Source organism: Geotrypetes seraphini, chromosome 12 (genome assembly GCF_902459505.1).
Source record: "Geotrypetes seraphini chromosome 12, aGeoSer1.1, whole genome shotgun sequence".
Classification (NCBI taxonomy): domain Eukaryota; kingdom Metazoa; phylum Chordata; class Amphibia; order Gymnophiona; family Dermophiidae; genus Geotrypetes; species Geotrypetes seraphini.
In genome coordinates this window covers 57,620,767-57,637,428 of record NC_047095.1, presented here as the reverse complement: position 1 = coordinate 57,637,428, position 16,662 = coordinate 57,620,767, and the positions used below count along the sequence as shown (strand labels likewise).

The following is a 16,662-nucleotide window of genomic DNA, read 5'->3' as shown; positions in this document are numbered from 1 at the left end:
CACCTAGCTGGCCAAGATTTCAGGATACTCACAATGCATATGCAAGAGCTAAATTTGCATGCACTGTTTCCATTGCATTCAAATCTAACTCGTGCATATTCATTGTGGATATCTTGAAAACCTGACTGGCTGGGTCTGGGTTCGGAACCCCTGACATAAATGGATAAGAAGTAGCAAAATTAAATAGAACACATTGTAATCCGAAGACTTCATTTCATGTGTCCAAATGTTATCATTCCACAACTAGCACAAGATGGGAACATCTCACTCTACTTAAACCTTTTTTAAAATGGTTAAGAGGCTGGAGGAGTTGTCGTACAGTGAGAGATTAGAGAACCTGGGCCTCTTCTCCCTTGAAAAGAGGAGGCTGAGAGGGGACATGATCGAAACGTTCAAGATAATGAAGGGAATAGACTTAGTAGATAAAGACAGGTTGTTCACCCTCTCCAAGGTACAGAGAACGAAAGGGCACTCTCTAAAGTTAAAAGAGGATAGATTCCGTACAAACATAAGAAAGTTCTTCTTCACCCAGAGAGTGGTGGAAATCTGGAATGCTCTTCCGGAGGCTGTTATAGGGGAAAACACCCTCCAGAGATTCAAGACAAAGTTAGACAAGTTCCTGCTGAACCAGAACCTTCACAGGTAAGGTTAGACTCAGTTAAGGCACCGGTCTTTGACCTAAGGGCCGCCGCGGGAGCGGATTGCTGGGCATGATGGACCATTGGTCTGAACCAGCAGCGGCAATTCTTGTATTCTTAAAATAGAAACAGAGAAAATGAAGCAGATAAAACCATATGGCTTATCAAGTTTGCCCATTCATAATATCTACTACCGTGTTTCCCCCAAAATAAGAGTGTCTTATATTAATTTTGGGTCCAAAAAACGCACTAGGGCTTATTTTTGGGGATGTCTTATTTTTTTCATGTACAATGATTATCTCTCCCTTCCTCTCCCCACCCCAATTCTTCCTCTCCCCTCACATGTGCAACATCTTTCCATCCCCTTGTGCCTTCCCTCTGCAGTATCTTTCTGTCCCTCCCTCCCATTCCCCCCGCGCAGCAGAACCCCACCGACTCTCCCACCGCAAAACCGACATACCTCCCTCCAAACAGCAGCATCGACAGCACTCTAAACAGGCTGCTTTGCGGCCTTCTCCCGCCAGGGCCTTCCCTGTGCTGTGTTGCTGATGACATCATTAGTGATGCAGCAGAGGGAAGGACCCCTGAAAACCTGACTGGCAAGGGGGTTCTGCAGAACCCGAGTTGAGAATCACTGCTCTAGGCAGACTCATCCTGGTGCGGTCTCCAGAATTGTACACAGTACTCTGAATGGGGGCCAATGTGTATTTCGTAGCAAAGTATGACAATACTGCCATATCCATCGGTCCATAACCTGAAAGCTGCCTATTTGTAAGAGAGATTAAGTTTTATGGTGAACCAGTACTCAGAAGGCTAGAGCCGCATAAAAATAAGTGAATAAATCAACACATTCAGCTGTCCCCTCCATTAGATAAAACTGCTAAATATGCGGTTTGAAACTTAAAACACTGGTTACCGGTCTCTCACCGAACTACATCTAAAATTCTCCTTCTAACCTTTAAAATCAAGACCTCTCACCTCCCTGGCTTCCTAGATAAATATCTCACTCCACATACCCCTTCTAGGGTCCTTAGATCTACGAACCAAAACCTATCGACAGTACCTTCAATTAAGGATCTATACTATACTAGAAATTCCATTTTCTCAGTAGTTGCTCCCTCGCTCTGGAATGCAATGACATCTTATCTTCGCAATGAAAATTCCCTAAATAAATTTAAAACAAATCTCAAAACATTTCTCTTTAAAGATGCCTACCAATAAGTGAGAAATAAGGAGGGGGGGGAAAAAAGCTTTTAAGAAGCACTATCAAGTTCAAGTTTATTAAAATTTGATAAATCACTTATTGCATACTAAGCGAGTAACATTAAAATATAAAATAGAGCAATAGTTCATTATACATAATTAAAAAGGGTTAAAAACAATCTGACGAACGAACAGACTCAGATACATTAGGGAAATGGAGAGTAAGAGGGAACAGTTACAATATTGATATTTATCATAATTATGAAGAAAAGAAAAACCAAATAAGGGAAAAACATGAGGAATAAGATTGGGAATGGTAGAAATGAATTATTTAAACATTAAATTCATCTCTAAATAAAAAAGTTTTTAAATTATTTTTGAATTTGCAGAGATCTTTAACTTCTCTTATATGTAAAGGCAAGGCGTTCCAAGTTAAAGGGGCCATTACGGAATATATGTCGTGACGTCTGGTTCCTATAATTTTCAGAGAAGGAATCATTAGTAGTCCTTGAGATGCGGATCGGAGTGAACGTGTTGTATTATAAGGGATGAGTAGCCGATCTATAAATTGAGATTCGTTGGTGGATAGCGTTTTAAATACTGAAAGCAGAATTTTGTAGGTTATTCGTTGGGTAATGGGAAGCCAATGTGAATCAATTAGGAAGGGAGTTACGTGATCAAATTTTTTTCCATTGTGAATGATTTTAACTGCAGTATCCCTGTTTTCCTCTCGTTACTCCCCATCCCTCTACCCTCCATTTTATTTTTATTTATTATTGTAATTAAAACTTCCCTATCCCCCAAAACCTCTCGTTTCTAATCAGTCCTAATTCATCATAGTTTTAAGTTTACCCTCTTTTTATTTTACCCCACCTAAATCAAAAATTGTATTAGCCCTTTTTAATTTTTAATATTGTAAACTGCCCAGATACATGTGATGGTCGGTATATCAAGCCATGAATAAACTTGAAACTTGGATATCCTGAAAATCCGACTGGCTAGGAGTGTTCCTACTACTCTTTATTATTTCTAAAGTGCTGAAAGGCGTATGCAGTGCTGTGCATTTTAACATACAATAGACGGTCCCTGCTCTGAAGAGCTTACAATCTAATTTAGACAGGACCTTTCGGGGTTGGGGAGATTATGGTAGAGGAAATGATACAGTGGGTCTAGGTATCTGACGGAAGTAAGTGGGAGTTAGGAGTTGAAAACAGATTCAAAAAAGTGGGCTTTTAGCTTGGATTTGAACGCTGCTAGGGAGTCCCAGAGACTGGGTTGAGAACCCTGGTCTATCTTAATTGGTTTAGGTTCTATGGAGTATATTCAGCTGCTCCAATACACGTATAATTTGAAAACACCTAGATCAGAGGTGTCAAAGTCCCTCCTCGAGGGCCGCAATCCAGTCGGCTTTTCAGGATTTCCCCATTGAATATGCACGAGATCTATTTGCGTGCACTGCTTTCGTTGTATGGTAACAGATCTCATGCATATTCATTGGGGAAAATCTGACTGAATTGAGGTCCTCGAGGAGGGACTTTGACACTCCTGATTAAACATTACAAATTATACGCTCACGGTACTGAATATTCACCTCAGGTTTTGCTTATTTCTGTGAAGCAGTTGGCTTCTTTTTACTGGCTAAAATAAGCCAAAAATTTTAGCTGCTCGAAATAAAATTGGTTCTGAAAGGTTCATTTGGGTGATCGATGTACAGGATTTGTACAGACAGAGAAATTAACTCAACCTTAGGGCTTTTTCTAATGCTTCTCCTCTTTCCACGTTAAACTTCTGTCTAGCCACACGTGTGGCAGACTCGCAATGCACTCGAACATTACAGGAAAGACAAGGTGAAGGCGGTAGATTGTGGTGAACGATACTCATGGGAATTCCCACGGCACTAACCACCGTCAGCTCAAATAGAATTCACAATCAAAAATTTGACAAAAGTTCCATATGGATGAAAGTTATGTGATTATTATGGCGGTGACTTTTGTGAAATGAAACGTCTATTATTATTGTTATTGGTTGCTGGGGAGGCCACGATATGGCCTCCTAGCATCCTCGTAGTTTCTCCTTGCAGCTAAAGCCAGTTGGAAAGTTTCCAGACCCTGAATATCATCCAAGACAGCTTGGTGTGTGTGGAGATAGTGGCTGAACACATTATACAGGTACTGTGTATGCAGTTTGCATGGTTCCCTCCTAGGATATAACATTATTTTTCTTTGCCTTAAGTGGATGAACAGAGTTGGTTATTGATTTATATACTCTAAATGGCAAGATTAACAACAACAGTGAAAGGCAAATAAAAACAGCCTTTGTAAATACTCTAACCAATAAACTGGAGTATGGCGAATGTTAAAAAAAAAAAATTCTTCGCCTATGTAGCTGCATCATTAGCACTTTCTCCATAGCCTACCAGGTGTTTCGTGCAAGTGCCTATGTGTTGCAAGAAGCACCTGCCATCTGGCACCTCTACATGATAAGAATTTCCAGTTTTATCAATGCAATGCATATTGAACCATCTACAACGAGTCATTGCATTTCCCACTGCTTCAGCACAGAAAGGAGCGCCATACCTAATTATTCCAAGATGTTTTTTCATGGACACAATGGCGAGGCGGGGGGGCGATGGTTGCCCCTCCACCACCCTCATCTCCACCCTTTCCCACTCATTTTCCTGTCCCGTCGAGATTTTTTCCTGTCCCTGCTCCATTCCTGCAAGCTCCGTCCTCATCTGTGCAAACCTCAAACACTTTAAAATCATAAGTGTTCGAGGCTTGAGCAGTTAAGACAGAGCTTACAAGAATGGGGCAGGGACAGGGACAGCGACAAAACTCACAGGGATGGGACAGGGAAATTGAGTTCCTGTGGGGATGGGGAAAAATTTGTCCCCGTGACTTAAGGATGGTATGTATGTGTGTGTGTATATGTGTGTGTGTGCGCGCGCGCATGTGTGTGTGCGTATGCGCGTGTGTGTGCGTGCGTATGCGTGTGTGCGTATGCGTGTGTGTGTGCGTGCATATGCGTGTGTGCGTATGCGTGTATGTGTGCGCACATGTGTGTATGTGTGCGTGTGTGTGCGTGTGTGCGTATGTGTGTGTGCGTGCATGTGTGCGTGCGTGTGTGCGTATGTGTGCGTGTGTGCGTGCATGTGTGCGTATGTGCGTGCATGTGTGCGTGTGTGTGCATGTGTGCGTGCATGTGTGTGTGCGTATGTGTGTGCATGTGTGCATGCGTGTGTGTGCATGTGTGTGCGTGCATATGTGGGCATGTGTGCGTGCATGTGTGCGTATGTGTGCGTATGTGGGCATGTGTGTGTGTGTGCATGTCTATGCGTGCGTATGTGTGCGTGTGTGCGCGCGTGCATGTGTATGTGTGTGCGCGTGTGCGTGTATGTGTGTGTGCGCGCGTGTGTGCGTGTATGTGTGCATGTGTGCGCGTGTGTGCATGTGTGTGTGCGTGTGTGCGTGCGTGTGTGCATGTGTGCATGTGTGTGTGCGTGTGTGTGCGTGTGTGCATGTGTGTGTGTGCATGTGTATGTGTGTAGAAGCTAGGACAGTGGTTTTTCTCAACCCAATCCTTGGGACATACCCAGTCTGTCTGGTTTTCAGGATGACCACGAGGAATATGTAAAAGATAGATTTGCATATAAAAGAGGTAGCATTTGCAAATCTCTCTATGTATATTCATTGTGGATATCCTGAAAAACCAGACTGGCTGGGTGTGCCCCAAGGACTGGGTTGAAAACCTTTGCACTAGGAGGTTATCTGGAGAGGTGCAAGGAGGCTGGAGTCTGGGACCAAGAATGCTCAAAATTATTATAAGGGCTCAAATTAAAAATTTCTATACTATGTCAGTCAGCCCCTACTAGAAACTTCTAATGACAGTATGGAAAAAGTCTAGAGCTGCTTTACTTGGTATACAAGACTGCAATACAATAAGGAGCAGCGTTGAACTGAGTGGTAACTGTGGAATATAAGTGAATTTGTTATGTTATGGAAGCAAAATCTGGTTAAAAATTGGAAATTTAGAGTAGTGATGTGAAAGCTATATATTTACAGTGCTCAGATATAACAAACTGAACCCCTTTGAAAGGAAGTGGTGCGGCTTTCAGAACTGGAGAAGGCTCAACTCTTGTTAATGGATGAAAGGATCCTGGCTAGGGAGGGAGAGAGGAGAATGGACAATAAACAGTTTATGAATCTGGATATTAAGAGATGGACTTTGTTAGTACAATATAACAGTTCTGTATTGGGTTATTTAGGTGGAAGGGGGAGTGAAGTAGGGGGATGTTGAAAATGCTGAGTGCATTGAGGAAACTTAAAGATCTCAGTCTGTATACTTTGGAGGAAAGGTGGGAGAGGGGAGACATGATAGAGATGTTCAAATACCTACGTGGTATAAATGCACATGAGTCGAGTCTCATTTGAAAGGAAGCTCTGGAATGAGAGGGCATAGGATGAAGTGAAGAGATGACAGGCTCAGGAGTAATCTAAGGAAATATTTTTTTTTTTACAGAAAGGTTGGTAGATGTGTGGAACAGTTTCCCGGAAGAGGTGGTGGAGACAGAGACTGTGTCTAATTTCAAGAAAGCCTGGGATAGTCACGTGGGATCTCTTGGAGAGAGAAAGAGATAATGGTTACTGGGGATGGACAGACCGGATGGGCCATTTGGCCTTTATCTGCCATCATGTTTCTATTTTTCTAATGTACACTAAAACTAAGTTTAAAAAAAAATATTTGAAATTAGAGATGAGTCAAACAGGAAAATTATAAAGAATATTTATACAGTCTGAATGTGATTCCATCCTTCACAATCTTGATCTGTGTGTATCTCTTACCTGTCCTGCAACCAGCCTCATCGACTCCACTTTCACAGTCCTTCTCCCCATCACACCTCCAGGAAAATGGGATGCATTTATTGCTAGAGCCTCCGCAGCTTAATTTTTCAGGTGGACACACTTGTTTGGCTGCAAAAACACGCACACACAAAAAGAAACAAATAAGATAGGTCTCTGTCGAGGCATTAAGGCAATCTTGTCTAAGGGTCAGTTTTTGTGGCGGTCATTCTGTGTTCCCTAATTATATAAAAGGCTCAAAGCAAATTGTTTTAGAACCTATGTGCAAACAGAAAAGAATTAGGAAGGGCTTTTAGGACTATTCCATTCCAGAAACTATCTTGCTGATATTTCTGCTTAGAATATACTGCTGAGCACATTTTTTCCCCCAGAGCAATACCTAAATTTAGGATTCATAGACAAAACCGCCGAAGACAAAGGCGCGCGCGGACAACTGAGTGCAAGATGGAAGCGCGCGCCGAAGAAAAAGAGTGTTTTTAGGGGCTCCGACGGGGAGTTTTGTTGGGGAACTCCCTCACTTTACTTAATACAGATCGCGGCGGCGTTGTGAAGGGTTTGGGGGTTATAACCGCCTTCATTATACTGGAAACTTAACTGTTTCCCTGTTTTTAGGGAAAAAGTGAAGTTTTCAGTAAAATGTGGGGGGTTACAACCCCCCAAGCCCCCCATAACGCCCCCACAATGCGACGCGATCTGTATAAAGTAAAGTGGGGGGTTCCCCAACAAAACTCCCCGTCGGAGCACTTTAAAACAGTCATTTTCTTCGGCGCGCGTCTCCGCGTTGCGCTCAGTTGTCTGCACGCGCCTTTGTCCCGGCGCGCTTTTGACCTGACACCAAATTTAGTGACACGTGCAGATTTGCCTATTCACATACAGTACTAGTGGCACACAGACGTTCTTACAGGCTCAGATCTCAATCCAGTTTCACGAGGGGGTTCAATCCGTCTCAGTGCTAAAGGGGAGAAGCATGTATCAGAAATACTGTGAGATTGTGTCATTTTGTGTCAAACAAAATGACATTCCCCAGAGATGTAGGATAGACAAAACTGGAATTTTTTCATGAAATGGGTGGAGATAGAGATGAATCTCAAATGCAAATAAGCACATCCACAGACCTAGAAAATGTGACAGAAAAAGTTTTTTTCTTATTGTACTGTACGCCACTGACTTAAGATCGCTTATACATAATAAAATCTTTAAGCAATCCAGAAGGAAGCTCTCCTTGGCATAATACACGTACAACAAATGTTAGCAGTAAATTTGTCACAAAAAAACAATAAGGGAACAAAACTGCAGAAATTTTTAATACCTTTTAGAACCCAGATGGTGCTCAGAATCCACAGATGGATTGGAAAAAGCTCAACGTGGGGAACGAACCCCTAAAGAGTTTTTCACAGAATCTATCATTGCACCAACGATTGTGGTAGAAAGGTGATTAAAAATATTTCTTAAATATGAATCCTTCCTGGTTCAAAGGAAAAAGTCTCTCATTTCCTGTGACCTGTCACAGGAAATGAGAAACTTTTTCCTTTGAACCAGGAAGGATTCATATTTGAATTACACACAGCGCAGCGGGTTCTCTGAAGAAGCCAATTCAGCGAAACGCGTCAGAACCTTGCCGGACCATCGCTGTATGGACATTTAAGTTAAGTTTGCTTGCTTTCGCTATTTTTGAATTCTTAAAGTATCGGACATTTATTCACCTTATGGACATAAAAAATATTACACCGCCTTTTAAGAAATATTTTTAATCACCTTTCTACCACAATCGTTGGTGCAATGATAGATTCTGTGAAAAACTCTTTAGGGATTCGTTCTCCACGTTGAGCTTTTTCCATTCCATCCGTGGATTCTGAGCACCATCTGGGTTCTAAAAGGTATTAAAAATTTCTGCAGTTTTGTTCCCTTATTGTTTTTTGTGATTATCAAGTCTTGGAACAATTCCCTGTTTATTATTCACCCAGTTGTTTTGCTTTGGGTAGCAGTAAATTTGTGACACCGAGATTATATTCCCCATACTGTGGCCTGTGAAGGATGTTCATTATTGTCTCAGTATGTGCAAAGCCAACCCATTGCCCCAAGGAAACACTTAATGGCACAATGGAAGCACTACAGTGAACGCTAGCAGGAAATCCAAGAGACTGAGATCCTACTCCACATGCCCTGCTTTACAAGTGAAGTTCATTACTGTCTTGCCAGGTTTTGGAAGGCTCTAGGCTCAGGGCCGTGTCCAGAGGGCCTTTGCACATGTGTGGTTGTTTGATCCAAACAGAACGGGGATTTTAGATTGCAATCCACTCGAAGGGGGCAATACTTTCAAAATGGAACAAAACGACAAAAGACTCCCCCCCTCTCATCAATATTGGGCAAGTCTCTCAGATTGATATCATCAGATAACATTTAAAAAGCTTTTAAATATTTAAATATGCTCATAAACTCTTCAGCAAGACGCCACAGCAGCGATATGATGTCACTGTAAAGGTGCTTAGATTTTAATCATAATAATAATTAATTTTGATATAACGCCTAACCAGCAGTTCATAACGGTTTACACAATAGGTACTCGGCATTCAATATAACAACAACATCATATATAATAAAATTCTAAGTAACTAATACAAGCATTAAAACTAATGAATAAAAAACCACAATATAAATTAAAATAAGTATAGATAAAAAGATTAAAAGTACATTGTAACTACATAATAATATAAAAATCAATAATGTATATTATATTGTTTAAATAAGTGGGTTTTAAGATCTTTTTGAAACTGATAGTAAGTAAGAAATGGAGAAACAAGAAGATTCACACATGAATTCATTAATCCTGCTTGGAATGCTAAGGTCCGATCCAAACATTTTTTGTAATGACATGCATTTGCCGAGGGAAAATAAAACCAACCAGATCTACGAATATTTTTCTTAGAAATAAAAAAGCCTAAAATGAGAAACAAGGTAGGCCGGCGCTAAGCCAAATAAAACTTTAAAACAAATGCATCCAAATTTAAATAACACTCTAGCCTCAAATGGCAGTGAAGCTTTTGATAATATATACTGAGTAAGAGGTCTTGCTTCCACTGGAGTGGCAGATGTTAAAGTGTGTCGGAGATCCTCCTTCTTCTGGGCTGGGCTGGGCTGGCTTTGAGCATTTGCGCATGCTCAAAGCCTTCTGGTCTCGCTCTCAATCTTGGAGAGAGCGAGACCAGAAGGCTTTGAGCATGCGCAAATGCTCAAAGTCAGTCCAGCCCAGCCCAGACCAGAAGAAGGAGGATCTCCGACGCACCGCCCAGCCCAGGCCGCGCCAGAAGAGGGAGGATCTTCGGGCACCGGCACTGGTGCCAAGTTGGGTAAAGGGTGTCATTGACTGCTCGGGGGGGGGGGGGGAAGTAGGATCGCGGTGGAGGGGGGGCAACAAGAACGGGGGGATGCCGGATCGCGGGGGGGGGGCGCTCGTATAGCGAGGCAAGCTCGGTTTACGAGACACCAAGTTTGTGAATGTTTTGCTCGTCTTGCAAAACACTCGCAAACTGATGCACTCATAAACCGAGGTACCACTGTATCCCGTTTCCAACAGCGGCCAACCTAGATCCCAAGTAGTAAAACAGATTTTATGCTACTTATCCTAGGAATAAGCAGTGGATTTCCTCAGGCCATCTCAATAAGAGTGCCCTATAAACTCAGAGACAATATGAGAGACCGAGGATCAAACTTTTCAAGCTGCTTTTACTTGTGAAGGATATGCTGCACTAAACATAAGACCTGTGGTGCTGTGTGGGAACTATTTAACCTGATTTATTTAGTCCAATAAAAAAGGTACCACTTGGATTCTTTTTATCTAATATAATAAAACGGTAAGCCGCGCATGCGCAGTTCCTATGCGTGCGTCCGTTTTCCGTGAGCTGTAGCTAGGAAGTGCGCATGCGCGGCTTACGGTCTTCTCCCCCCCCCCCAGCCGAGGCGGATGTTGGCCGTGGCGGCTGCTGGCCGCCCGAAGCTTGCTCTCTTCTCTTCCTCCCCCGGCCCGAGTCGGATGTCGGCTGCGGTGGCTCGAGTCGGATGTCGGCCGCGCTCGCTCTCTCTCTTTCTCCCCCCCCCCCCCGAGGCGGATGTCGACATAAGTAGGGCATGGAGTTCAGGAGGAAGGTATGGGGGGAGGAAAATACTGCACAGGGAAGTGGGGTGGGAGGGAAATTCTGCAACACACGGAAATGGAGGGGCAGAAAAGGGGTTGATGGACAGGGGAAGAGGTGCTGATGAACAGGGAGGGGGGTCAGAAAAATGAAGACAGGCCTACTGCTGGACAGGGGGAGCAGGAAGGAGGTGATGATGGACAGGGGGAGGTAAAACAAAGGGAGAAGGGCTTCTGCTGGATAAAGTGAGCAGTGATGGGGTGGTGGAGGACACAGGGGAGGTAAAAGGAAGGGAGAATGGACAGGGGGAGCAGGCAAGGGGTGGTAGTGGACAGCCAAAGAAAGAAAAAACAAAACAAAACCAGATAGAAATACAGAAAGCGGCTAAGGAGAGAGAAAAAATAAAAAAGACAGACACACACACATATATTCTAGCACCCGTTAATGTAACGGGCTATAAGACTAGTTTCTACATATTATCTTTAAGAGTGGACTAACACAGCTGCCACACTCTTTCCCTCAACCTGGCTATGATGAAATCCTGCTCTATCCTGTCCTGAAAAACACTTCATACCTACAAGGTTTTACAAAATGTGAAGGTCAAATGCCAGGCACTGCCAACTAATATGACATTTTACCCCACAACTAGCAAATAAAATTGTAGAGTGGGAAGACGACGCGAGGGGAAACTGTAAGAAGATTTCTACTGCATGGAGATTAACACAATGAATTCATTTTGCCTCACAGGATGAATAATTAGAGAAAGGCACAACAATTACATTGAAATCAGAATGTCTGAAGTGGCAGGATCTGTGCGCTGTGATTCATTGACATTTCACACCCAGGTGGGCTCTATTGGCAGGAAAACCGTATTTAATTGGCATTAGTGCAATGTGATAAGAGAAGGTAGCACTGAGTAATGCAATTTAAGGAGGAATTAATTTGGGTAGTAGCAGGGTGAGGCTAGTAGAGCTGTCAAATCCTAGGTAATTGTGGTTCCATTAGTACCGTACCCGAGTCCAACTCACCTTGAGCTACTACTGAATAAGAGATGAGCTAAATGCAAATAAATATGGGCTAGATTCACAAAGCAAACCCATCGTGTACTGCCAAATTTCCCTCCGGCCTGATTCACTTACCTCTCCTGCAATCCGCTTTCAAATCCGTGCATGCAAATGAGGAGAAACGGATACAAAGTAGGCAGGGACGCAATTCACAGCACAAATTTCAGGCAGGCCGATGAGCTCAAGAAGCGACTTTCCGACGCTGGAAGCCCTGCTCTCTGCCCTGCTCTGCCCAGATCTCTCCTACCCTTCCCTGAAGCCTGAACTGTGTACAGGAATTTATGCTGTATATTTTTGCTCTGAAAGGCGGATTATTTTTCTGATGTCCAGTACACAAGCATCCTAAATAGAGCCATTATAGTCCCAGAAACTACGCAGGGTTAGTCTAGTTCCGAGCCAATTACCGTTGCTATTTATATTTCAGGTTTTTAAAAAATCTAGCTCTGTTGTCTTCAGATAAAACTGATTTATATCAAACAAAAGTCCTCATCTCGAATGCCCAGCTAAGGAACGGAGGGGTGAATCTCAGCGCGATTGCATAATGTGCCCCTCGCTTCCTCGCTCTATTTTCAGCCGTGAGCGCGAGGAACTTTTTCTCTCACGCTCCACAGATTTCTCACGTTCCGAGGAAGAGCCCCAATGATGATGTCATGCATATGCATGATGTCATCGTGGCGACGTCCGCGCACTTCTGGATGCTTCAAGGCATGGCCACTACCTTTAGTGTGCCCCGGCTCGAGAAAGTTTGAAAGACACTGCTGTAGATGTACAAGTATTTAGAATTTGTTGCTTGATAATAGTACATTGGGCCAGATTCACTAACCAGCCCGATTGGGCCCAATCCGGGCCTGATCCAGACAGGCCCGACAAATTCTTCAACATGCAATATGCAGATGGGGGCGATCGTAGGAACGCCCCCAGCTGCCGGCACGGATCGCAGGTCTGTGATCCCTACACATGTGCAGACCATCTGTAGATCTGTAGATGGTCTGCGCATGCGTCTAGACCAGGGGTCTCAAAGTCCCTCCTTGAGGGCCGCAATCCAGTCGGGTTTTCAGGATTTCTGCAATGAATATGCATGAGATCTATGTGCATGCACTGCTTTCAATGCATATTCATTGGGGAAATCCTGAAAACCCGACTGGATTGCGGCCCTCAAGGAGGGACTTTGAGATCCCTGGTCCAGACCCATCTAGCTGCGACTTTTTTATTTTTGAACTTGTTGGGCTAGTAGATTCACAGTGTGCCGACTCTCCTGCTCTCCCCTTCCAAGCCCTTTCTCCTCCCTCGCCACAGACTGAACCAAACCCCGCCACCTCCACTGACCCCAACCCGTGTGGCTCCCAGAAAGCTGGTCCCGCTTTTGCCAGCTGCCACCCTCACCTTGCCACTGTAATGTAGCATGCTGGGCCGGGCGCGCTCGTGTCCCCGGGGAGTAACGCAGTTGTGGGCTCTTCTCTTGGCTCGTGCCAGGCCCAGGCTCTGCCAGGGGCAGTGACGCATGCACTGCCTTCGCACCTCTCCTCCAGGGCCCAGCTCGATAATCCTTCGACTTCGACTCCTCAGTTTCTGGTACCCATGATTCCGACTCCAGTATCCCAAATTGTCAAACAGGTATAAATAGGATGGAGTCGGTTAAGAAGGCTGCTTCAAAATTGGTTAGTAGTACCCAATTCACATTCACCACTGGTCCCAACATACAGATCCCACAGACTTCCCCAGACCTACCAACATAGTCTCTGAAACCTTACTGAGACATAATGTCCCATGTCTCGCCCCAATAAGTTCCCTACACAGACACCCCCACGTCAGAGCCCTTTAAAAATAGGGTTTTCTTCGGCGCAATTAAGCCCTGCGCTCAGTTGTCGGCGCGCCTTTGTCCTCGCGCGCTTTAGACTATGAACCAGAGGAAATGTGCCGCTGTGTCATAGAAACATAGAAATAGACGGCAGATAAGGACCCACGGCCCATCTAGTCTGCCCACCTTAATGTCCCTCTCCTACCTTTGCCCTGTGAATAGATCCCATGTGCCGATCCCATTTGGCCTTAAAATCAGGCACGCTGCTGGCCTCAATCACCTGCAGTGGAAGACTATTCCAGCGATCAACCACTCTTTCAGTGAAAAAGAATTTCCTGGTGTCACCTCGTAGTTTCCCGCCCCTGATTTTCAACGGATGCCCTCTTGTTGTCGTGGGACCCTTGAAAAAGAAGATATCTTCCTCCGCCTCGATGCGGCCCGTAAGATACTTGAACGTCTCGATCATGTCCCCCCTCTCTCTGCGCTCCTCGAGCGAGTATAGCTGTAATTTGTCAAGCTGTTTTTCGTATGGTAGATCCTTGAGTCCCGAGACCATCCGGGTGGCCATTCTTTGCACCGACTCCAGTCTCAGCACATCCTTGCGATCATGCGGCCTCCAGAATTGCACACAGTATTCCAGGTGGGGCCTCACCATGGATCTATACAATGGCATAATGACTTCCGCCTTACGACTGACGAAACCCCTTCGTATGCAGCCCATGATTTGTCTTGCCTTGGACGAAGCCTGCTCCACTTGATTGGCAGACTTCATGTCCTCACTGTCAAAGTAAGTATGCATTTTTAACCTGTTTATTTTTGTGAAGCCTTTGAGTAATGTGAACAGAAAAAGAACATCTATAAATAAGGTGCATTAAGTAGGCTGGAAAGAAAAAAAAAAGAGAACATTTATTAGCACACTCATTCAACGTTGGTGCATCTGGTCTCACAATTAATTGCAGAGGCACTCAAATGGGTCCATTCTCTGCCATACACTTCATATGGGCTTCCGTTTAGCTCTGGTATAAAAATATTTATGGAACTTTTATAAGACAAGCAATTAGGCAAATTCCAGAGCAGCATCTGGTGGCCTCTAATCATTTGATGCAACATCCCGTGCACAAAACATTCGCCCCCACGCTGCAAAGCCATCAGCTCGCTATCCTTTGTTCGATAAAGGAGAAGGGGAACCCAAACTATAAAAACAGCATTAAAGCCATCATTGATTTCTGCAACTTTTCACTTTCGTTTTACGTTTTGAAAGTTGCAATAAAGTTTAATAGGTGTTCCAAGAGCTCTTTTTTCCATAAGAAAGCTTGGGCTCGGTGCGATATTACTAAGGTTGCCAGATTTGCCACCCTGTTCAGCCCCCAGCTGAACCTTCTTTCTCCTTCCCCAAGGTCTGCACATGCACGGACATTGGCACGATGACATCACGCACATGCACGTGCACATATGACGTGTCAACGTCCACGTGTGTGCAGGGGTTCATAGACAACTCGGCGAAAGTCAAAGGCGCGCGCCGACAACTGAGCGCAAGACGGAGGCGCGCGCCGAAGAAAATTACAGTTTTTAGGGGCGCCGACGTGCGGTTTTGTCGGGGAGCCCCCCCAGTTTACTTAATAGAGATCGCGCCGGCGTTGTGGGGGGTTTGGGGGGTTGTAACCCTCCACATTTTACTGTAAACTTAACTTTTTCCCTAAAACCAGGGAAAAAGTGAAGTTTTCAGTAAAATGTGGGGGGTTACAACCCCCCATAATGCCCCCACAACGCGGCGCAATCTCTATTAAGTAAAGTGGGGGAGTTCCCCCCCACACACACACACCCCCGTCGGAGCCGGAAAAACAGTAATTTTCTGTGGTGCGCGCCTCCGCACTGCGCTCAATTGTCTGCACGCACCTTTGTCCCGGCGCGCTTTTGACCTGACACCGTGTGCAGGGGGCTTCCAGACATGGTCCAGAGCTCAGGGACTTCCAAAACACAGACAAATTGCCTGGTTTTGGAAATCTCTCTGGACACCCAGACAGTCCTCTAAAAAGAGGGCATGTCCAGGTTTTCGCAGACATCTGATAAATGCTTCAGAGTTACAGTAAAAGGATATCGCTTAGTAAGCATTACTGGTAAATGTTAAAGTTTTTAAATAGATGTTTGCTCCAGTGAAATAGTTATCACATGCTAGTCTTCCAATAAGTCAATTTTTGAGACTGCGAAGAATCTGTCATTCTTTAGAGCATGGGTGTCCAACCTGCGGCCTCGTGAAGTATTTTGTGTGGCCCCGGTCGAGGGCGATGCAGTGTTTTCCTCTGCTGCCCCCGGGTGTTTACCGTTTTGCCGGCTCCCTCCTCTGTCTTGCTACAGCATTTGCACGGCCCCAGAAAATTTTTTTTCGGCCTGTGCAGCCCAGGGAAGCCAAAAGGTTGGACACCTCTGCTTTAGAGGAATATCGTTGTCAAGCTGAGATGAAAAGAAGATTTTTAAAATCGAGGATACCCCAAAGATGTGATCAGTCAAGCCTACAGAAGGGCAAAGTATGGCCAACGTCATTTATTACTCCAATACCAACCGAAATCCATTGAACATGAAGCGATAATCTTAATACAAATATTTTATCCTCTCTCTCATCAAATTAATCAAATCATATGTAAGCACTGGCGTGTAGCCAACCTAGGAATTGAGGCCACCAGTGTGGCGGATTTTAAGGCCAGATGGGATAGACATGTGGGATCTATCCGCAAAGATAGATAGCGAGGATCACTGGAGTGGGCAGACTTGATGGGCCGTGGCCCTTATCTACCGTCTATTTCTATGTTTAGGAATGGACAGTATTGATGAAAAACCTTCGATGGAGTATCGCCGCACCAAAAATGTTGGTGAAATGATTAAACGTCCTTTAGAGGAACAAAATGCAGGTTTACACTCAGGCAGTCACAAAACATGTGGCACATGCCAATGGTGCCCATATGCCCATATGCT

At 44.4% G+C, this 16,662-nt stretch overlaps 1 protein-coding gene across 5 annotated transcripts in view; it reads right to left on the bottom strand.

Moving 5' to 3' along the window:
• LRP8 (LDL receptor related protein 8) overlaps window positions 1–16,662 on the bottom strand; it is a 390,473-nt gene that overhangs the window by 124,944 nt on the left and 248,867 nt on the right. For all 5 annotated transcript variants that reach the window (XM_033917173.1, XM_033917171.1, XM_033917172.1 and 2 more), the window contains one exon: window positions 6,683–6,811. In XM_033917173.1, coding sequence (XP_033773064.1) covers window positions 6,683–6,811 — 129 coding nt within the window. The remainder of the gene's footprint in view (window positions 1–6,682; window positions 6,812–16,662) is intronic.